This window comes from Lissotriton helveticus, chromosome 1_1 (assembly GCF_964261635.1).
Source record: "Lissotriton helveticus chromosome 1_1, aLisHel1.1, whole genome shotgun sequence".
In the NCBI taxonomy this organism is placed as follows: domain Eukaryota; kingdom Metazoa; phylum Chordata; class Amphibia; order Caudata; family Salamandridae; genus Lissotriton; species Lissotriton helveticus.
Window position 1 is genome coordinate 1001227047 of NC_136057.1, and position 20873 is coordinate 1001247919.

The window sequence follows — 20873 nt, forward strand, 5'->3', positions numbered from 1 at the left end:
TAAGTGTTTTACTGGTTTAAGTTTACATTTTAAATCTAAATCGTGTTCAAAGCATAAAGATCTGTTTTATAACGAAGGGTATTTCCCTATGTGATTTCTCGGATTCACATAGTTTCTAATGAGGATGAAATTGTACTGCTAACATGCTGCCCAGGGTTTGATTTACAGCTTTACCATCCAATGAAGAATCCCGACAGGATAGTCAATGAAACTAAAGTTCTTGGTATCCGAGTATTATGTAAATGGAAGTAAGTGAATGAGGGCAGTGCCTTGTGATTGGCACGGATGTGTATGTTGGAATGTTATACTTTCGATCTGCTATTCTACTCCTCTTCAATCACATGAACGGTGTTACAGAAGAGCTGGAAAATGGAGGTTTCACGCTTGTTACTCAAGTCCTAGGCTGTAAAAGACACCACAGTTGCGGGCTAAAAGATAATCCATATTGTCATGTTCTCTGTAATTTCGTGACAGGAGCATGAACAATCTCATCAGTGCATGAGATACATGGCAGCTCTCCATTACTGGATACTCTTTGATGTTAATGAACATCAAAATGCTGCTGGTCAGAACAGGAACACCGTGTATTGCTAAGAAAACTCGTGACAGCCTTTTTAACTCTTATTTTGAGGAGAAAAATGTGGGGAAACAAAAAAGTGGTCAGATAGGCTATTGTAGTTTATAATACCTAAACTTTAATGCCGGTAACAATTATACATAAAACAAAATATCAAAGTGCAAATAACTAAAGAATGCTTTAAATGAGTATTAGCATACTCCCTAATTAAATAAAAATCTGAGTGCACAGAACCCCGCTAACCGTCCAATCACTTGAGTGTCTTTACCTTTGGCCTGTACAGAACTCTTCTGCCTTAAGTTGGATTTGCACTGTACAACTACTACATTCATACATACGTTGAACGAAGCCGTTATCTCGAACCTAAAAATGGCAAAGTGAATGTTTAAAATGTGCCAAATATGGTGATTCAAATAGGTTTTCAGCATAAAATATTTTGTTAGTAGTCTTCCAATTTAGGATTTTCAATATTATTATATTTGGATGGTTTCGTTTTTCCATGTTATGACTGCAACAGGATCTTTACAGATGGATTTGACACTGGCACATGCATGAGCCTGCTGTTTTAATGCCAGACCTTAATACACGATAGTCTGAAGCAGTACATTTGTAATGCTTAATTGGATCTTACTCGATCACTTTTCCATAACATTTCTTAACGAGAAGGAGGGCTGTTTATACAGCGAATAATGGTACATATTATGGAGACACTAGACGTATAAATAACCTTTCCTTCTCCTTCACTGTTCCTTCATTGAACTTTATAAGTACTAACTAGAATAGCAAGTTCGCTCCTCTACTAGAACCTTGGAACCCCCCCCCCCATTAGAAAATTGGAAGAACAGCACAACAAAAAATGTATCCTAAGGGACTGTGGAAATAGGCTTGGAGCACTTGGGGTTCTATCCAGAATTGTGGATACAGACCAGGGTGTAAAAATATGGATTTTAGACGTCCCCAATAAAACCGTGCACTTCTCACAGCTAGTGCAAAAATCAGTAGCACAGTTGGATTCAAAGGGGAAAAAGATGGAGCTCTGCCCTGTACAGTTCTGGCCATTCTGCTTGTGGATGGTCATGGTTACAATAATGCTGTGTAGGGTATCCAATGCAGACACCCCTTTCTTTTCCACGTTATATGGTGCAAAGCAAAACAGATTTGCATGTTGAGGGGCGGTGAGGGCCAATACATCCAGGGGCCAACACATTTCTCCAAGCTCAATAGCAGATAATACATGCTCTTTTGTACATTGGAAATTTGTTTATAGGGGAAAAACCTGTCAACCCCTCTGGGTCTCATTGTAGAAAAGTGGGTTTCTGTTGCAGTAATCCCCCCCCCCCCCCACACACACTTTTTGCCAGACTACTGATGCACTTTTTCTTGGTGTGCCCTGGGTCCCTGCCAATCAGGTTCCCACGGCCTGTGTTCTTCCCCCAAAACTAACCCAATTGACATCTCTGGCCAGATGTCAGCTCCTGGTAAATGGTACCACAGGTACCCAGGGCACTGTGACGAGAGAAGGCCTCTAAGGGCTGCAGCACTTATTGTGCCACCCTTAGAGGCCCTGTACCCTGACACTCACTCACTGCCTTTGCAGGCTGCATGTCTTGGTGCAGAACATACTGAAGATTCGACATGGCACACATCGCTGTGTGCTATGCCCACAAACCACTGCCCTGGCATACACCAGTCTCCCCTCTAGCTGGGTGCCCTATGCCAGTGGTGAGGGTACAGGTGCATGAGTCCTGTACCCTTACAGTACCCCGGTCCATTCCTGAGCACTGTAAGTGCAGTGCTGCCATTAAGAGTATATGGTGCTGGGAGTTTGTCAATACGAACTCCACAGCACCATAATGGCTACACTGAAGACTGGGAAGTTTGGTATCAAACTTCTCAGCACATTAAACCCACACCGAAGCCAGTGTGGTATTTAATGTAAAATGCACAACAGAGGGTATTTTAGAGCTGCCCCCTTGTTTTGAATGTGGCTTCTCACCAATAAGCTAACCCAAACACTGCACTCCCACCTGGAAGGCAAATATATTAATACACCTTTGAATAATATTCAGTTTTAAGCATGTTTTACCACCCCTGGCACAGCAAGACTGCAACACAAAACAAACAGCACCTTTTGAAAAGGAGTTTTATTTAACAAAATGCAAAGACTATCACCTTTAGAATAATGGTTGGGGTTTAATACATAATACTCTCTAAACAAAGGCTGTCTCATATACCAAACGCACTAGATTCAAATATATTTAGCAAATCTATAATCTACAGGCATTAATCAATAACTGAGCAAATTTATAATCTAAACGGCATGAATCAATAATTATACTGATTAATAAACAAGCAATAACTGATATAAGATAAGATACACTGGACGTCCTGCAAGAGATCAGAAAGATATATATACAGAGTAGAGGATCACTCTGAATGTGCACCTCCCACACCACAAAGAAAACACCTCAAACGATCACAGCCACTGGCTCACATCACAATGGCAATAATCACAAAACTCAATACATCACCTGATGCATACACTGCCCACTTTTGGCCGGGGGAAATCTTCACACAGCCGGGGATCAGAGATCAGCAATCAGGGTTCAATCCGAGATAGACAGTCTGCCCTCACTCGGAATCCAAACTCCCAAAACTTCCACTTCCAACTTCCACCAGACCAGTGGAGGCTCCTCCCTTTAATACAAGTGAAAATGTTGGTCGAAGCTTCTAGCAAGCCCCGCCTCCTTTTCCCATCAGATTCCTGTACCACTTCGTACCAAGGTCACACCTCCGGTTGATCAGGCCTTTGTTATGACTCCGGCATAGAGTGATCACATTCCTCTGACAAGAACTGGTTTCTACTAACACACAGAGTGCAGAAAGCAAAACATCACTTCTCACCTAGAAAGGCTCAGAAGATGGAGTCGCTTAAGCATAGGCCACTAATGCAAGATGGCATAAGATTATGCCAAAGCCAACAGGCAAACCCTGCCATTAAGCAAGATAGTCCGAAAACAGAATGGTCAAAGCCAATAGTAAGAACTCATAATTCTCACCACTGACACATTCTTACACAACTGCACACCTTCAAATGCACATCCCACGCGCTCTGCTCTTGGCAAGACTGTTCCACTCAGTAAAGACAGCAAGATTACAGAACAGAAGAGAAACAGACAAATTCAGGACCATCCTACATTAAGGCTAGGGTAAAATAACACACTAAAATCAATAAAAATTGTGATGCTTGGAGGTCATCATAGTGTGCCAGACTACAAAAGTGGCTCTTTCACTACATTCCACCCCATGACCTTCGACTATCACCATTCACATATATCAAAAATTGAATCACTCAACTAAAGACATAACTATCAATGAAAAACTGCATTTCTCAACTAAAAAACACAACTATGATTGAAAAACTCAATAAAACCACAAAAGTCAAAGCAAGTCTCAACTGAAAGACACAATTGTCATTTCTCAATTAAAAGCAAACCATCTAAAACTACATGTCATAATTAAAAGAAAACTGTATTTCACAAATACATGTAACTCATTCATATCTGGATACACAAAATAAATGAACTTCTACTGCTAAGGCAGCCAAACTATTATGAATTGCCCGCTGAAAAATAAAAGCATTCCAGTCTCTAGGTCAGAAAATATCTGCTCAAATTGCAGCACATCTCAGTAGTTCACCTTCTTTTTTAGGTCTCGCCTCTTTTCCATTCCGAAGGAATGGGAAATGGCGAGAATTCAAGTGCTCAAAATCCTCGTGAAACCACTGGTTTTTTCGTGCAGTTTTCTTTGAGTTCACGTGGCCACAGGCACGCGCTTTTGGGCCATAAACTTTCACGGCCATCTGTTCCCCAGCTATTTCTCCTCCCCCTCCCCAGCCAGCTTCCCCCAGGCCGTAGCAGCACTCCTCCCAAACCTTTGAAGTGAAGCTTAGCTTCACTTCAAAGGCCCCTGCTGCTTCACACCCTCATCTCCTCCCCCCTCCCCTTCTCTGCCTTCCCTCCGTCTTGTTTATATCTATATCTTATCTCTTCTAAAATGTTGCCATGTAGGTCTTTCTGTTTTTGGAGGTCTGGCTTTTCTTTATATCTACCACTTCCCTCTTCTAAAATGTTGCCATGTGCTTATGTCATACTAATAGCGTAAGCATTATGTGTTTAAAACTGAAATTGTACACCAGAAAATGAGGGAGAAGTTGCATTTCATTATTTTGCTTTGTTTACACTGTAAGTGTAATAGTATAGACAATTTACATGTGAAAGCAGGCAATTTCAACAAGCTCCTTTCCTTTTATATTACTAACAAACCACAAAAAGTACAACATGTGTATGATGTGTTTATAAAAGTATTCACCGAGCAGGATTTAAACTGTTACACACTTCTATTGCACGTGTCGGATTATTTTTTAGTAGTAAAAGCTGTTTTTGTCAGTCTCTGTCACACAGGCCGTAGAATCGTATGTACAGAATTTCCCGGCTGTTTTGTTCAATAAAAACCTTTGTTAACATAGCACCGCACTCGACCAACACTCAGAGGGGTGGGGCACACGGTTTAACGCCAGAATGGGCAGTAAAAACACATACATTTGTGTGATGGATGTTGACCGTTCAGCGATGCACTACATCGAAGCCGGGCATTCCGGGGGCACGAACTGAATACCTAGCTCCGACGCAGAATATAACGGGGTGCACCAAAGAACTTCCTCACACTTCACCGGCTAACTTCTTTGGTAAAGGTGGTGATGAACTGCCATTGTAGGCTGGCCCGACCTCGGGGATGAAGGACACCGATCCCTGCAGCACGCATAAAACCCGCCGTGTAACGGTGGCTAAAACGTGGGACTCATCCTGTGCAACGCAAGTCACACGGTGTTGTTGAGGCAACAACCAAAACGCCGAAAATGCCCCCGTTCCATCTGCCTCTGTCTTGTTAGTGACCAGCATGCCTCGAGGCAGAGGCACTACACTTTGTGTGAAGCGTGGGACTCATCCTGTGCAACGCAAGTCACACAGTGTTGTTGAGGCAACAACCAAAACACCGAAAATGCCCCCGTTCCATCTGCCTCTGTCTTGTTAGTGACCAGCATGCCTCGAGGCAGAGGCACTACACTTTGTGTGAAGCGATGTTTCACACCATCGGGCGCTTCGCGTGCACTTCATGCCCCCAGGAGGCATGGACTCAGGAATCCTGTTTCTTAAGTTCTTTTTTTATTGACCAGCGTGCCTCGAGGCAGAGGTGCTACACTGTATGTGAAGCAAGGTCTCACACCATTGGGCGCTTCACGTGCTACAAGCATCTTAAAGATTGCTCACTTCATGCACTCCCCCATGTTAATAAAACAAACTAAAAGCAGATCGTGACCCCCCCCTCCCCACAGCAATGCCAAGAGCTTGTTTTTCTTGTTGTTTAGAAGATCCCACGCCATGCTTTCGCATTTTGCTCCCAGCAGCTGCCCCTTATCTCTTTCCTCAAAGACCACCGCTGCTACATATTAATGAGATGTTGATTACATTGCAACTTCATAAGCTCTCCCCCAGACGACCTTATCTTGGTTGGACCCTGAGCCTTGCCATTCAGTACCCCTCCCAACTACTGAAGGGCAAGGGCAAACGAAAAACATCTTCTAAGCCAGGGGTGTCCATCAGTGGTCCAGGAGGGCTTTCTCTGTGTTAGATGTTCAGGCTTGCCACAAGAAACACCATCGGGCGCTAGGTGCTACAAGCAGGTTAAAGGTGGCTCACTTCATGACCCCAGGAGGCGTGGAATCAGGGATCATGTTTCTGAAGTTGTTTTTTAGTGACCAGCATGCCTCGAGGCAGAGGCACTACACTTTGTGTGAAGCTATGTCTCACACCATCGGGAGCTTCCCGTGCTCCAAGCTGGTTAAAGACGGCTCACTTCAGGCTCAGACTCCATCTTAGCTGACTACCAGTGTGATCTGCATCCCACACGGCATTAGTGACGTTGCACAGCGCTCTTTGACTGACAACCAGCCTGCCTCGAGGCAGAGGCGCTACACTGTATGTGAAGCGAGGTCTCACACCATCGGGCGCTTCGCGTGCACTTCATGCCCCCAGGAGGCATGGACTCAGGAATCCTGTTTCTGAAGTTGTTTTTTATTGACCGATTCAAAAAGGGGGTGGTGATGGACAGAGTATCTGAATTAAGCTGAACACTCCTACCCAGTCAAAAGATCAGGGCTTGATCCATCACCGTTTTTTAGCTCACTGCACCATCCCAGTTCAGAACCTGGCTATATGTATAAAGGTGTGTATCACAGCACACATCACAAGATGGTAAAGTCAACTAACATGAACCACTTGTGATGTTGCATGACTATGAGAAGTACACTACTATTATAATCCATTGGAAATGAGCGGTCTCCTGATGGACATATATCAATATTTTGTTCGCAGCCTTGAAAAAGCCCTGTGGGCGAAACGCGCGTCGGCTGCTTTCTTCCTGAGATATATGAAAATAAACAGACCTCGATCCAAGAAGACCTGTTTGGACTATTCTATCATTTCCTCTTGAAACTACTTTATCTTGGACTGAATTGCATAGGGCACTGAGATTTCAAAGACTGTGTGAAGCAACACTTGTACTATTGGTATTAGAAATAATGAGAAGGGTGTGCTGAGGTATTCTATTCTTATATGTATGACCTAGGTTCTTATTGATCCTGGGACGGAACGACACCTTGGTGGGTAGGTGTCATATACCTCCAGCACCCTCGCCACAGTTTCAATTGCATAACGATTCGATGTCCCCATTTCACTTGGCGCAACTATTTAAGATGTGCGGCTCACTCTAAGCAAACCCATTCAATGTTGATATAAACTGTGACAAATATATTGGCAATATTTGATTAACACCTTGAATGCTATAGCAATTCTCCCCTGGTGCTGCAGGCCCTTAAATCCCATTGTTCATGACGAGCTCAGCTCATCATGAGCACACCAGCAGTGTACTGCATGACGAGCTGAGCTCGTCATGAGCATGGAAGGGGTTAAAGTCGTTTTTTAAGAATTTGTCTTCACACATACCTTACGCTTGATGACATGAACCCTAATCAACAGAAACCAGCCCTTTAACTAAGAGTAATAGTAAAACAAGAGCAAATGCAACCACAATAACAACAAGCATTGGCATAGCCAATAGGTCTCGCCTTTGGGACCTTATAAGTGTTTAGTTATCCAGCACAATATCCTTGGTGCAACAACATCAAGTGTTGCATGGCTAAACCTATTGGCTATGCCAATGCTTGTTGTTCAAACTAACAGTTCATCTGTGTGAAAGACACAGCTCTTGAATTTTGTTTCCCTCACAGGTCAACAAAACAACTCCAATTGCAGCACATCCTGCTGCTCACTATTCAGGCAAAAACCAACAGGCTGTCTGTGAGAAAGGCACACAGCCTTCTCGCTAGTCGCGTCATCTCCATCTCCAACATATCTGTTCAGTTCTCTTGGCAAAGAAGGACCACATCCGGTCCATTCAGCAGAGGTGGACCCCATCCAGTCGGGTCAGCCACAGAACATCAGCTTCCCTCAGCTACAGGACATCACCTTCCACCGTCCGGCTTGGCAGCTCCACCAGGCTTGGGGGAAGGGGAGGTTAGGGATAGGCCCAGGTATACGGGGAATGGGTGCCACATGCACACCAAGGCGCTGCACATGATGATTCTGTCTTAGAATTCTACCCACGCTTTAATCTCTGAATCCTTGGTATGAGAATGAAACTTTTTCTCTGCACAGCAAGAAGGGCTGGGGCATTATCCTGACTATTTTTCCACTCACTGCTGGATACGTGCTCCCTTTATCTATTGGCAGAAACCCAAGATACTTCATCTGCTCCGGTAATTTTCCTTTCCTCAACCGACATTTTACTTTCTATGGGTCTTGTCTGGCTTGTGCATTCTTGCACATAAGAATCACAATTCTGATTAAATCTAGGGGAAATCCCTTCATTTTCTGCCCACCTGCTTGTATGATCTTTATCTCCTATGTGCTCGTATTTAGGTATGCACACCAAATCTGAATCATGTCTCCAAGACTTTAGCCTTGTCATCTGTAAGGAAATCAAAGGTTCAGTCATACTCCGTCAGCACATTCTAGGGAATCTTATATTCTCAATCTCTACCCCTGGACTTTTCATGAGGACCTGAGAAATCACATTGTATTTTATTGTAATACTCTCTGTCCAGTATCTGTCAATGCGCAATAACACAAAAGTATCTGTATCTTTAAAAAAAAAAAACGTTTTTTCCCTTTCCCTATTCCTTACAAAAACTATTAAGAAATTCATGTCTCTTGAACTGGCACACAATACACTGTCACGTTTCTAAATTGTTGCATTCATTTCCTAAGATAACATTCCTCCCTGTAAAGCAAAATTCATTATTCACCAACATGTCGAATTTATACCTACGAACAGCGATCGTTAACTCAAAATAAAACAAGCATTTACAATGCAATGGTCTCGTCTTTGTTAAAGTTAGAGCTATTGGCATTGCTCATGACATTATTTTTGTTTTTAAAACATATAAATAAATGGCATTGTCATTTACAATGCCAATAGCTTACTCTCTCGCAAGTGCGAGACCTATTGCATTTGCACACACACACACACACAGAGCCACACGCACCCACCCACACAGCCACACGCACCCACCCACACAGCCACACACACACACACACAGACAGAGCCACACACACACACAGCCACACACACACACAGAGCCACACACACACAGACAGAGCCACACACACAGACAGAGCCACAAACACTGTCACAGCCACACACACACAGACCGAGCCACACACACACAGACCGAGCCACACACACACACACAGACCGAGACACACACACACACACAGACAGAGCCACACACACACACAGACAGAGCCACACACACAGAGCCACACACAGACAGAGCCACACACACAGACAGAGCCACACACACAGACAGAGCCACACACACAGACAGAGCCACACACACAGACAGAGCCACACACACAGACAGAGCCACACACACACAGACAGAGCCACACACACACACACAGACAGAGCCACACACACAGAGCCACACACACACACACACACAGCCACACAGACAGAGCCACACACACACAGACAGAGCCACACACACACACACAGAGCCACACACGCACACAGAGCCACACACACACACACAGACAGAGCCACACAGACAGAGCCACACACACACAGAGCCCCACGCACAGACAGAGCCAAACACACACCCTCAACCAGAGGCAAGAAAAAACGATCACAAGCAGGGAACAGAGGCAAGAAAAAACGATCACAAGCAGGGAACAGAGGCAAGAAAACGAGCACACTGCCAATCATTTCACCAAATATGGAAAAACTCTTTCCAATCGCTCAAACCATGAACCAACCATTTTTCATGCACCAGTCTGCTCAAAGCTACAAATGAGTGTACAGACTTGTACTACTACCATAGCCCTGTTGCGCAAATGGCTTCTAGCACACTTGCACTTCTTATTGTTTTTTTAACTGCTGATCAATTTGATTGTGGTCTTTTAATCTGGTTTGCTGCTTCCCACTTGCTGCTGGTGAAAGGTCGGACCATTTTTATTACTACTAGTTGCACCTCTCTAGACCGCCATTTTTGGAGGTGATCTTATTTTTACTTGGCTACCACGCCTATTTAAACCTGGTTGGGGTCGAATGCGCCTCTGGTAACCAATAGGCAAGCCTGTTCCTGCGGGACCAGGGGCCAGCCATTATGCTGGAAATTATTCTTACTCATCCAACAGACTCAAAGCACTTTATTCAGTGAGCTTAGTTATTTGCCTTTTAACGGTGACGAAACTAAAAGATCTTGGACTTCTAGCCGTTAAATATTCTTACCTCGGCAGCGGTAAGTAACCTAAAAACAGTACCTTAACTCAGTCTTCTACTGATTCAAAGAGTTCTCAACACTGATTTATTTAAATAAACGCTCTTGTTGGGAGGCATGGCAAAGCCGGGGTGCAAGATGGCCGCATAACCTAGCGGCTTTGCCGGCAGAGCATATAAATCCGAAATACATCCGTGATTTGGTGGGCAATCCGAGGGAAACTCGCAGCTCACCTACTTTGCCTACCTCCGGAGACTCGGTCGGTGCCGCCCAGAGTTGCGGGCGAGGCCGGGAATCGCAGCTGCCGAGTAAAGGCGGTACGGCCCTTTTCCAGCTGAAGATTCTAGCGGAAGTCCGGAGTGACACCGAGAGGCGACCCAGCATCGACCCCTTCGGCTTCAACCTGTGCCCGCGGCCGCTGGACGAGATCTGTGACTATCGCTGAGTTCGTGCGGCCCGGGAGCGAAGATCTCGCTGACCGTGAGCTCAAAATGGCGGACTGCTTGCCCCAGAGCCCAGCCTTGCTGCGGCCGGGAGTTGCGCCTTGAGGACAGGGCGGTGCGCTCTCCTGCCAGTGGACACATCTTTCCCCTCTGGAGGAGTCCCAAGACCCGCCACCACTGCCATTGGGTAGCTGGGTGCGGGAATACATGAGTGGTGTTGGCAGTGAAGTAGTGTGGCTCACTGGTTAGAGGCGGCAGACCCGAGAGCAGAGGACGGCCCGGGACCAGGGTTCGATTCCCGGCGCGGCAGGTTTCTGGACCAGGGTCAGCGGACTCGATAATTCTCTCGCCTCGGTGCCCCCTCTGATCAGCGATCACACTCGGCAACTCTGGGCATTTAGCTTGCCTCATCTTCACTAACGGCCCCACCAGACCGCCGGGGATGCCTGGTCTCACCCTGGAGATACCCATTAAGGGACCATCTCTCAGGGAAGCCAGGAAGGGTTTCGCAGCGGTCGAAGCGCCTTGGGACCCTACGGGTAAGTAGTGCGCTATATAAATGCCTATACATACATATACATACATACATACATACAGTCTGGGGAGAGGCGGGATTATCGCCCGGGGGAGATCTGGATAGTGAGGCAGCGGCATCGAGCGGAGACCAGCTCGGGGCACCGGGACACCAGCGGGAATACATGAGTGGTGTCGGAAGTTTGGGGAGAGGCGGGATTATCGCCCGGGGGAGATCCGGATAGTGAGGCAGTGGCATCGAGCGGAGACCAGCTGGGGGCACCGGGACACCAGCGGGAATACATGAGTGGTGTCGGAAGTTTGGGGAGAGGCGGGATTATCACCCAGGGGAGATCCGGATAGTGAGGCAGCGGCATCGAGCGGAGACCAGCTGGGGCACCGGGACACCGCCATGTTTCTCCGAGGTCATGCAGAAATGCCTCAGAGAAACGCACATCATTTTTGGGATTGAGGGGTGTTTTTCGTTCTCTCCTCTTCCCATTGGCTGGAATGTAAAATTCCAGCCAATGGGAAGAGGAGAGAAAGAACCTAAAAAAACACGCCCCTCAATCCCAAAAACACGGGGCTTAAATGGACAGACGCCCCTCTCCTCCAATGGCTGGCCTCCGTTTAGGAAGCCAGCCAATGGAGAAGAGGGGCGGGTTCAAGCCCCACACTGAAAAACATAAGATCTCGCTGGCGGGACTGCGCAAGCGCAGCCTACGGAGGCCGAGACCTAAAAACGGGTCTGTTCATTTTCCTCACGTTTTCTAAACCCACATTTTTTCACATCTGACTCATCCTAGCTGGTCAAAATAAATGGCTTGAATACACATGTAATTCTCTCTTCAAAAAAAAAACTTGTTCTCAAATTGCTTTAAAAATACATCTCTTCAACTAATGTTCAAATCTGTTCCAAGGATGGCAAAAGGACACCTTTTAACTCCTATTCTCTGTACCTTTTTCCTACTTCATTTTTTTCTCTCCAAACTATCAGAAGCTGCTCTCTGTGTGCTGTCTCTCAATTCCACCTCAAGCGCTGCACCTCCCTACTCAAGGCTACCGCGGAACCTGCTGGTCCCATGCCAAAGATAGCAAGCAGAGCCTTCTTCCTCTGCTGCCTCCTAACCCCCACCATATCACCTCCAAGGCCGAAGTGCCATGCACGCCTGCCAACTTTCGTCTGCTCTGCAACTCACCTCATGGGGAGAGGAAACCTGCGCCTTTGCAAGCCTCCCAAACATCTATGTCAAGGAAGCTGTCTGTCTGCTGGGGCGAGGAGCTGGGATGGCCCCTCCCGTAGGAATTTATCCGCAGGCTTCACAGCACCATCACTGACTGTGTATTTCATTTCTCCTCCTGCACCAGATTTTTACGTGCCATCCACTCCCAGGACACATTTCATGTCTGAGACGGAAAACAGCCTCACATTTTTTCCTCAACCCTTTCACCTCTTGTCAGAGTGAAACTGAATTCACAAGCTAAACATTTTATTCAAGGCTAATACACCTCTGTTTCCTCCCTTTCTTCTGTTCTTATCTAAAAAATATAAACTGCCCCCCTGTCAGACCATGAATCTGTATTTCACTTGTCCTAGTGCACATTTAAAATGTGTCTCTGCAGCACAATTTCACACCTCATGTGGAATCACTTCCTATGGTAAAATAATGTACATTCTAGTACTTCTAATCAGACCATATTTTTACAATTGTTACATTTTACAAATTCAGAACAACCAGGACAACAAGAAACTCTTTCCAGGCATTTTCAGAAAAGGTCAAAGTTCATTAATTTGCCTGGGAAAGCAATTGCAAACACTTTTATTTTATCATGTTCTCCAAGAAACCAAACAAATTCAAGCGCTTTTCCCAAAGCTGTCAAAGAACATCCCACATTTCAGGATTCCAGTCAATTCCAACCTTTACTTATTTTGCAATTTATTCTGACAGGCTAACATTTCAAAGGTATTTTTGGCACCACAAACCATGTCTCTCATGTCTCAAATTCACACTGCAGCTGAACATGTTTTGTATACATTTCTTACTAAACACTTGAAAGGGATCCAGCCCTTTCTGCCTAACGTAGCAAATTATTCATAAGCACTTTTTACAAAATGCACTTAAACACACACTCCAATTCCTACTCAACCCAGCACAATTAGCTAACTCACGGGCTAGCACACCACATGGACTACCTCCCATCCAAATATATACATATATCAATTGGTATCTGAGAGTCTGCTTTTAATTTCTAGAAAACATATTTCTTCCCCTTTTAAATCAATGTTCATATCCTGCCGACTACGCCAAAAATGTTTTGAATGTGGCTTCTCATCAATAAGCCACACCCAAACACTGCACTCCCACCTGGAAGGCAAATATATCATTATACCTTTGAATAATATTCAGTTTTAAGCATGTTTTACCACCCCTGGCACAGCAAGACTGTAACACAAAACAAACGGCACCTTTTGAAAAGGAGTTTTATTTAACAAAATGCAAAGACTATCACTTTTAGAATAAGGCTTGGGGTTTAATACATAATACTCTCTAAACAAAGGCTGTCTCAGATACCAAATGCACTAGATTCAAATATATGTAGCAAACCTATAATCTACAGGCATGAATCAATAACTGAGCAAATTTATAATCTAAATGGCATGAATCAATAATGATACTGAATAATAAACAAGCAATAACTGATATAAGATGAGAACACTGGACGTCCTGCAAGAGATCAGAAAGATATATATACAGAGTAGAGGATCACTCTGGATGTGCACCTCCCACACCACAAAGAAAACACCTCAAACGATCACAGCCATTGGCTCACATCACAATGGCAATAATCACAAAACTCAATACATCACCTGATGCATACACCGCCCACTTCTGGCCGGGGGAAGTCTTCATACAGCCGGGGATCAGAGCTCAGCAATCAGGGTTCAATCCAAGATAGACACGTCTGCCCTCACTCAGAATCCAAACTCCCAAAACTTCCACTTCCACCAGACCAGTGGAGGCTCCCCCCTTTAAAACAAGTAAAAACGTTGGTCGAAGCTTCTAGCAAGCCCCGCCTCCTTTTCCCATCAGATTCCTGTACCACTTCGTACCAAGGTCACACCTCCGGTTGATCAGGCCTTTGTTATGACTCCGGCATAGAGTGAGCACATTCCTCTGACAAGAACCGATTTCTACTAACACACAGAGTGCAGAAAGCAAAACATCACTTCTCACCTAGAAAGGCTCAGAAGATGGAGTCGCTTAAGCATAGGCCACTAATGCAAGATGGCATAAGATTATGCCAAAGCCAACTGGCAAGCCCTGCCATTAAGCAAGATAAAGTCAGAAAACAGAATGGTCAAAGCAATAGTAAGAACTCCTAATTCACACCACTGACACATTCCTACACAACTGCACACCTTCAAATGCACATCCCACACGCTCTGCTCTTGGCAAGACTGTTCCACTCAGTAAAGACAGCAAGATTACAGAACAGAAGAGAAACAGACAAATGCAGGACCATCCTACATTAAGGCTAGGGTAAAATAACACACTAAAATCAATAAAAATTGTGATAGTTGGAGGTCATCATAGTGTACCAGACTACAAAAGTGGCTCTTTCACTACACCCCTAAAACTCGACCAACCTCTAGTGACCTGACTGAGTGGCTGCTTAGGCTGCCACCACCAGACATGTTTCTGGACCCCTGGGTCGAGAGCTGCTGCTCTCAGTGGCCTGAAACCATGCACATCCTGGGACGAGGTGCCAAGCCTCCTCCCCCTGGATGGTCAGGGTTCAAGTAGGCGAACCTTTAAAGGCATGCCGCCTTTGTGAGCCTCTCCAGACCATTTTCTGCTTTCAGCAACTGGTCCCCACTGGTTCTACCCCCCACTTTGGGCGGGAGAACCGGCGGGAAAAACAAGTGATGAAGAGAGGTATGCCCACCTCTGCCAACTCCACCCTTAAGGTCGGGGAGGCGAGGTGAAGCACAACCTCGAGTACCCTCCATCTTGAGGATGGGGGGACCCATCCAACCAGGGACAGGCTCCTGCCTCCCTCCCACTGGAGAGTGGCAGAATAGGGAGTGTACCCACCCCAGGTCCCTTCCCTTTACCTACCTGTAACACCCATACATTTAGTATTTAAGGGCACCCTGAACCTTCCTTTCTCAGATCCAGAAACCACAAGAAAAAAAGATAAGGAGGGCGAAAAGCTGTGCAGAGCTAACAAGAGGACGACGCCCACTGACTTGGCCCCAGCCCCACAGGCCTGTCTCCCCTCGAACCGGCTCCTGCGAAATCCTGGTGTGTCCTGCAACCAGCCACCTCAAAAACCCTGGAGGACCTGCCTGCCTGCCTTCACTTCAAGTCCATGAACACCGGACTTGTTCAAACTGCAGCTTCTGGTGCCAACCAGAACCACAAATCCATCCCACTCTGCACCCGCCGAACCCGGCTCGAGCTCAAGTGGAATATACCACAAGGCGGTCCTCCCGGCGATCCGGACTTGAGATTCAGTAACCCCTGACCTGCCTTAAGCCTCCAAACGATGCCTGCAGCCTCATTCTAATGGACTCCCTCCCCCCCCCCCACCCCACCGTGACCAGAGCGGGTAAGAAAATCCGAAGTCCCAAGGCACCCCTGCACCTGACGCCCCACTGCCTTATGTTCCCAAACCAACGGTGCCTACCCAACCCTCCACATCCCAACTTACCCCTCAAAGTGGTGGTCTCACCTTGAAGATCCTCGTCCCAGAGCCTGCAGTGTTTTTGTCCCGGGGGTTCTCCATTGGAAACAGGGCACCCAACCTCAAAACTGCACCCTGCACCGGGCCGAGGGTGCACCCTTGGTGCTATTTTGGTCCCCAACTTGCCCTGCGCTAAACCCAAGGAGCTTTGCTCCCACAACCTAGTGGTCTGCTTCCTAGCAGCCACCAACCGGAGACCCCCTATCCTCGCTAGGATAACATTGGGCCTCAACACTCTGAACCCGGCCGCCTTAATGCCGCAGAGGGTGCAATTCCAGTTCATCACTGACCCTGGGAGACCCCTGATTATAACCCCAGAACCTTGACTCCCACAGTCGTTTACTTACCTGCTAACCGATAACCTGTTTTTCCTCAATAGGATAACATTGACAATTTTCCCTCCAAAAAACGACCGTGTGGAGTTTTGGAAACTAAAGATATTCTTTTAAAATCGCACAGATAAACAAAACGTGTTTGCTCACCTGTTTGCAGGACATGTCCCTGTGCTGAATCTAGGCATCCAGCACTGAGTTAGAGAACGTAACATTAAAGTAACTTACCAGCAATTTGTTGACAAAGCCTATTCATTTCAATATACTGCTCCAAAAAGTGTGGAGTTTTGAAATCTGAACATGCTCTTTAAAAATTGCACGAATAACAAAAACGCATTTACTCACATGTTTACAGGAAATGTCCCAGTGCTGAATCTAGGCATCCAGCACTGAGCTAGAAAAAGTAATGTAAAAGTAACTTACCAGCAATGTATGGAAAAAGCCTATTTATTCCAATGTACTGTATTTGCTAAGTGTTGCATACTACTGCTCCCCTGTAAATCAAACAAAGTACATTTCCTATTGCATTTTCAAACTGTTCTATATCCAGTAACGAATTACTGAAAAGTACTTAAAGCTTACCTGTACCAGACTTGCTTGCTTCTAAAAATAAACAGTATATTTTTTTATACAAAAACAATTGGCCTAGAGTTCAGTTCTTGACTGTGAATTAATTTGCTGACTGAGTGTGTACATCAAATGCTTAACTCTATACACACTATACCTCATTTTGGTGTAGTATATATAGAGCCAGTTTCTTACACTCATTGACTCCTGTTAGAAGGGCAGAGGGCAGTGAAATACATTGTATATTTTTTTATGTATTTTCTTTTTAATATCTATGAGGAGATTACCTGTAATGATTTGGTTCTTTAGACTATTTCGATTGGGCTATTTTTTAAGTTTTCTCCACAATCTCTCTGTGCATTCTGCCAGTCAAAAAAGACATTATTCAGGTACACCACTTGTAACAGCCTAGACCAGTCTATTGGCCAAAGTGAATGGGATTGGATTCAGTGTGTGCTACTTGTAGCTTTTTAATCCTTTCATTTATGTTCTGTGCGTCTAACGATGTTCTGTGTTTTTTTTCCCAAAGATCATAATGCATATATTTTGCACTTATTTGGACTCCAGACTACCCCCTCATCCAAAGTATCCAGATGGGAAAACGTTCACTTCTCAGCACTTTGTTCAGACGCCCGGTAAACCAGGTACAGAACTGCCAGAACACAAAGTTTTTTCTTTGGGAAGACGGGTGGAGTCTGTAAACATTTGAAGAGATACAATTGAAAGCTTACCGCTCATCTAAAACCTTCATGTTTGTGTTTCTTTGCACTGGACCTTGGTTTACAGATATCACAAATGAGAACGTGTTCTGCATCTTTCAAAGTGGCATCAATCCTCCACACTATGAATTGATCTACCAGCGACATGCCTACAACCTACCTAAGGTACAGTCCTTTTACATATTTCACAAATGCATGCTTTGTAAAGACCTTTGTACATGTTCTTTGTTAATTGTTTGTACATGTTATGTGTTAATTGTTGACATTTCAGTGCTCTGGGGAAATTTCATCTTGACGCATATAAAAGGTTTTGCAGGTCTGTACATGTGACAGGCACTGCTTCTCTTAAACTTAGTCTTCCACGCAATTGGAGATTAAGTATAAAAAACACTTAGAACTCAGTCAAAACTTAGAAAACGTTCTTTTTATTTAAACATTTTAGAACCTTTCACCTCACACTTCTGTGTGCCATGCATTTTGTTCAAAAGGAATTCTCCTACGGTTGACTTCTGAAATCTTGGGAAATGTTAATATGTCGGGCAGAGATTCTAGGGATTTAGTTTGTTCTATTTTTGGGTGATTTGATCAGTGAGACTGTATAGCTCGAGTATTAGTTGTACGTTCTAGCAGTGGGCTCCCCACATGGGTATTTCAGGATTGCATTGCTGTGTACTTTTGATTGCACGAAAAAGGATATGTGCTGTTTGATTGCAAAGTTTATGAAATAACCTTTAGTTAATAAATTGCAATAATCCGTTTTTAAGCCAGCTACTATGTAGCTGTTAGAAGTTTTTATGGTAAGAAAGATTAGGTGAGACTGACAGACGTTAAAGGTTCTGCTTTTTACTACATTATTCAGACAGTCAAAATAATCTTTAATCGGTAATTAAAACAAACCATAAAAGATGCACACAGTATATTTCCCAATATTGTATTTGTTTATTAACTGTACAATTAATTAAAATCTTTACAGTAAAATTTGAAAATGCAGAGAACAACAATAAAATTCTTTTGCTTGTTTTTAAAAAGAAAAAAAAAGAAAGTGTACGTCTGTAATAGTTAAAAGATTGATGTAAAAAAGAACCGAATAGGGAGAAGGGTCCAGCTCCGCCAGTCTTGGGCCCATTTGATTGGCCTTTCCCAGCCTTATAGGCGGTAGGAAAAAGTCTTTACTTTCTTTCGTAGGTGGGCGTAGAACTGGCACTGTCAATAATACTACATAGCAAGTTCACTTCAACTCTGATCCATTGCATTTGGAGTCAACTTCCTGAATGACGAAATGCTATTGTTGTGGGCTTTTAGTCCTAGTCTAATTTGGTGAACTAATTTTGCCAGTCTTGCTAATGTCATAGTGGTGGTGGTTGACAAACACAGGGCTGATGCTACCGAGCATGTTGTTATGCTTTGATTAAGGCAGATCGGGTGCAGCAGTCGCCGGCGATCGTTCTTGAAATAAGGACAGCAGCAAAGTAGATGCAGCCAGGATTCCCTTTTATATGTACATAGCATACAGGGTGTAGGGTCCCCTCTATTGGCCCAGGCGGGGTTAAAATCTATAATCCCGAGTGTGATCAGCCTCATGGTTAGTATTTTGGTTCGGGCCGGTGTTGAAATAGCCTCGCTTAGGTATGGTTGTGCTTTGCCCACTGAGTATGACTTATTTAGCGGTTCCAAAGTAGAGCTTCGACGAAGGGAGTTGTAATCGAGTACGAAGGAGATTTCATATACTTGTTTGTTAATGGCTCTCTTCCAAACATTCAGCGGGATATCCTGCCGCGTGAGATTTTCTTCCACTAATTTAAGAGCTTTGGTTGCTTTTACCAACCCAGTGTGCCATGTCTACACTGTATCTTCAAAAATAGATCTCAAGTGCTGTTTTAAGGAGTTAGCCGGGGCCTTTAATACCCTTAGATATAACTTGATAAGCTCCCCCTGGTTGATCACATCTGGCCTTGCTAGGCCAAGCTCCAGTCTCAGCCTGGTTCTTCTTGCAGACCTTGGTATATGTAACACTGACTTGTAAGCCTTGACTTGGGCGGAATTAAGAAGGGCGTCCAGCTTCCCAGGGAAGGCCAGGTGTCCGTAGGAGATTGCAGGAAGAAGCTTTGCTCTTAAAGCTATCAGTATTGGACTTGCAGAGGGGCTGATGAGGTTCTGGCTTAGTTGTCTTAGCAAATGTGTTACCTTGTTGGCTTTCGAGGCCAGCTGATTGAGATGGATATTTGCTTTGGCCCGTTCCGAGAACCAGACCCCCAGATAGTTATAAGAGGCCACAGAGTGAATTTGAGCATTTCCCAGCTGCCACTGTGCTTGCCGTTTCTGATGGTAGGATCCGATGATAATCACCTTAGTTTTCCCTTTGTTGACTGTCAGGCTATTGGCGATGTTAAAGCTGTTTAGGGCTGTTAACCTTAGGGAGTTACCACTTCAGCGCTAGGACACCGACTGGTATTTGCGCGCTTTACAAGTGTTAAAATAAAGAAATAAATTAAATTAAAGCTCTTTGTAGGCCTATCTTCATGTGATCCATAATGGCTGCATCATCGGCATACTGTAAAACTGGTAGCCTCAGTCTTCCTAGTCTGGGGGCAGCTAGACTGGCACCTTTTAAGGACTCCCCCCAAATCCGCGGTATATAGATTAAATAGGATGGGGGCAAGCACGCACCCTTGCTTCAGCCCATTTGCTGTGGCTATTTTGCAAGTGACAGTGCGGGTGCTTGTTTTAACCCGCACCCAAGTGGCCTCATATAATGACATAATTGCCTTCAAAAGTTTTGGTGGAATCCCCCACTTTTCTAATTTCCACCATAGGCGTTTTCTGTCCACTTTGTCGAATGCTGTGCTGTAGTCCACAAAGCAGCAGAATAGTGGGGGGTGGTTCTTCGAGGTTGCCTTGGCTGAGAGATGTGCTAACGCCAGGACATTATCCATTGTAGATGCCTTAGACCTAAAGCCAGTTTGATACGTAGGTATTATATTTTCCTCTTCTGCCCATTTTTCTAGATCGCCGAGTAGTAGGTGTGCATATGCCTTGGCCTCCAAGTCGAGCAGGGCGATGAGTCTATAGTTC

The 20873-nt window shown here is 44.9% G+C and overlaps 1 protein-coding gene across 1 annotated transcript in view; it reads left to right on the top strand.

Moving 5' to 3' along the window:
* The window catches only part of TMEM209 (transmembrane protein 209), a 310927-nt gene that overhangs the window by 246243 nt on the left and 43811 nt on the right, over positions 1–20873 (top strand). The window contains exons 13-14 of the mRNA XM_078677577.1: positions 17612–17726; positions 17869–17966. Coding sequence (XP_078533703.1) covers positions 17612–17726; positions 17869–17966 — 213 coding nt within the window. The remainder of the gene's footprint in view (positions 1–17611; positions 17727–17868; positions 17967–20873) is intronic.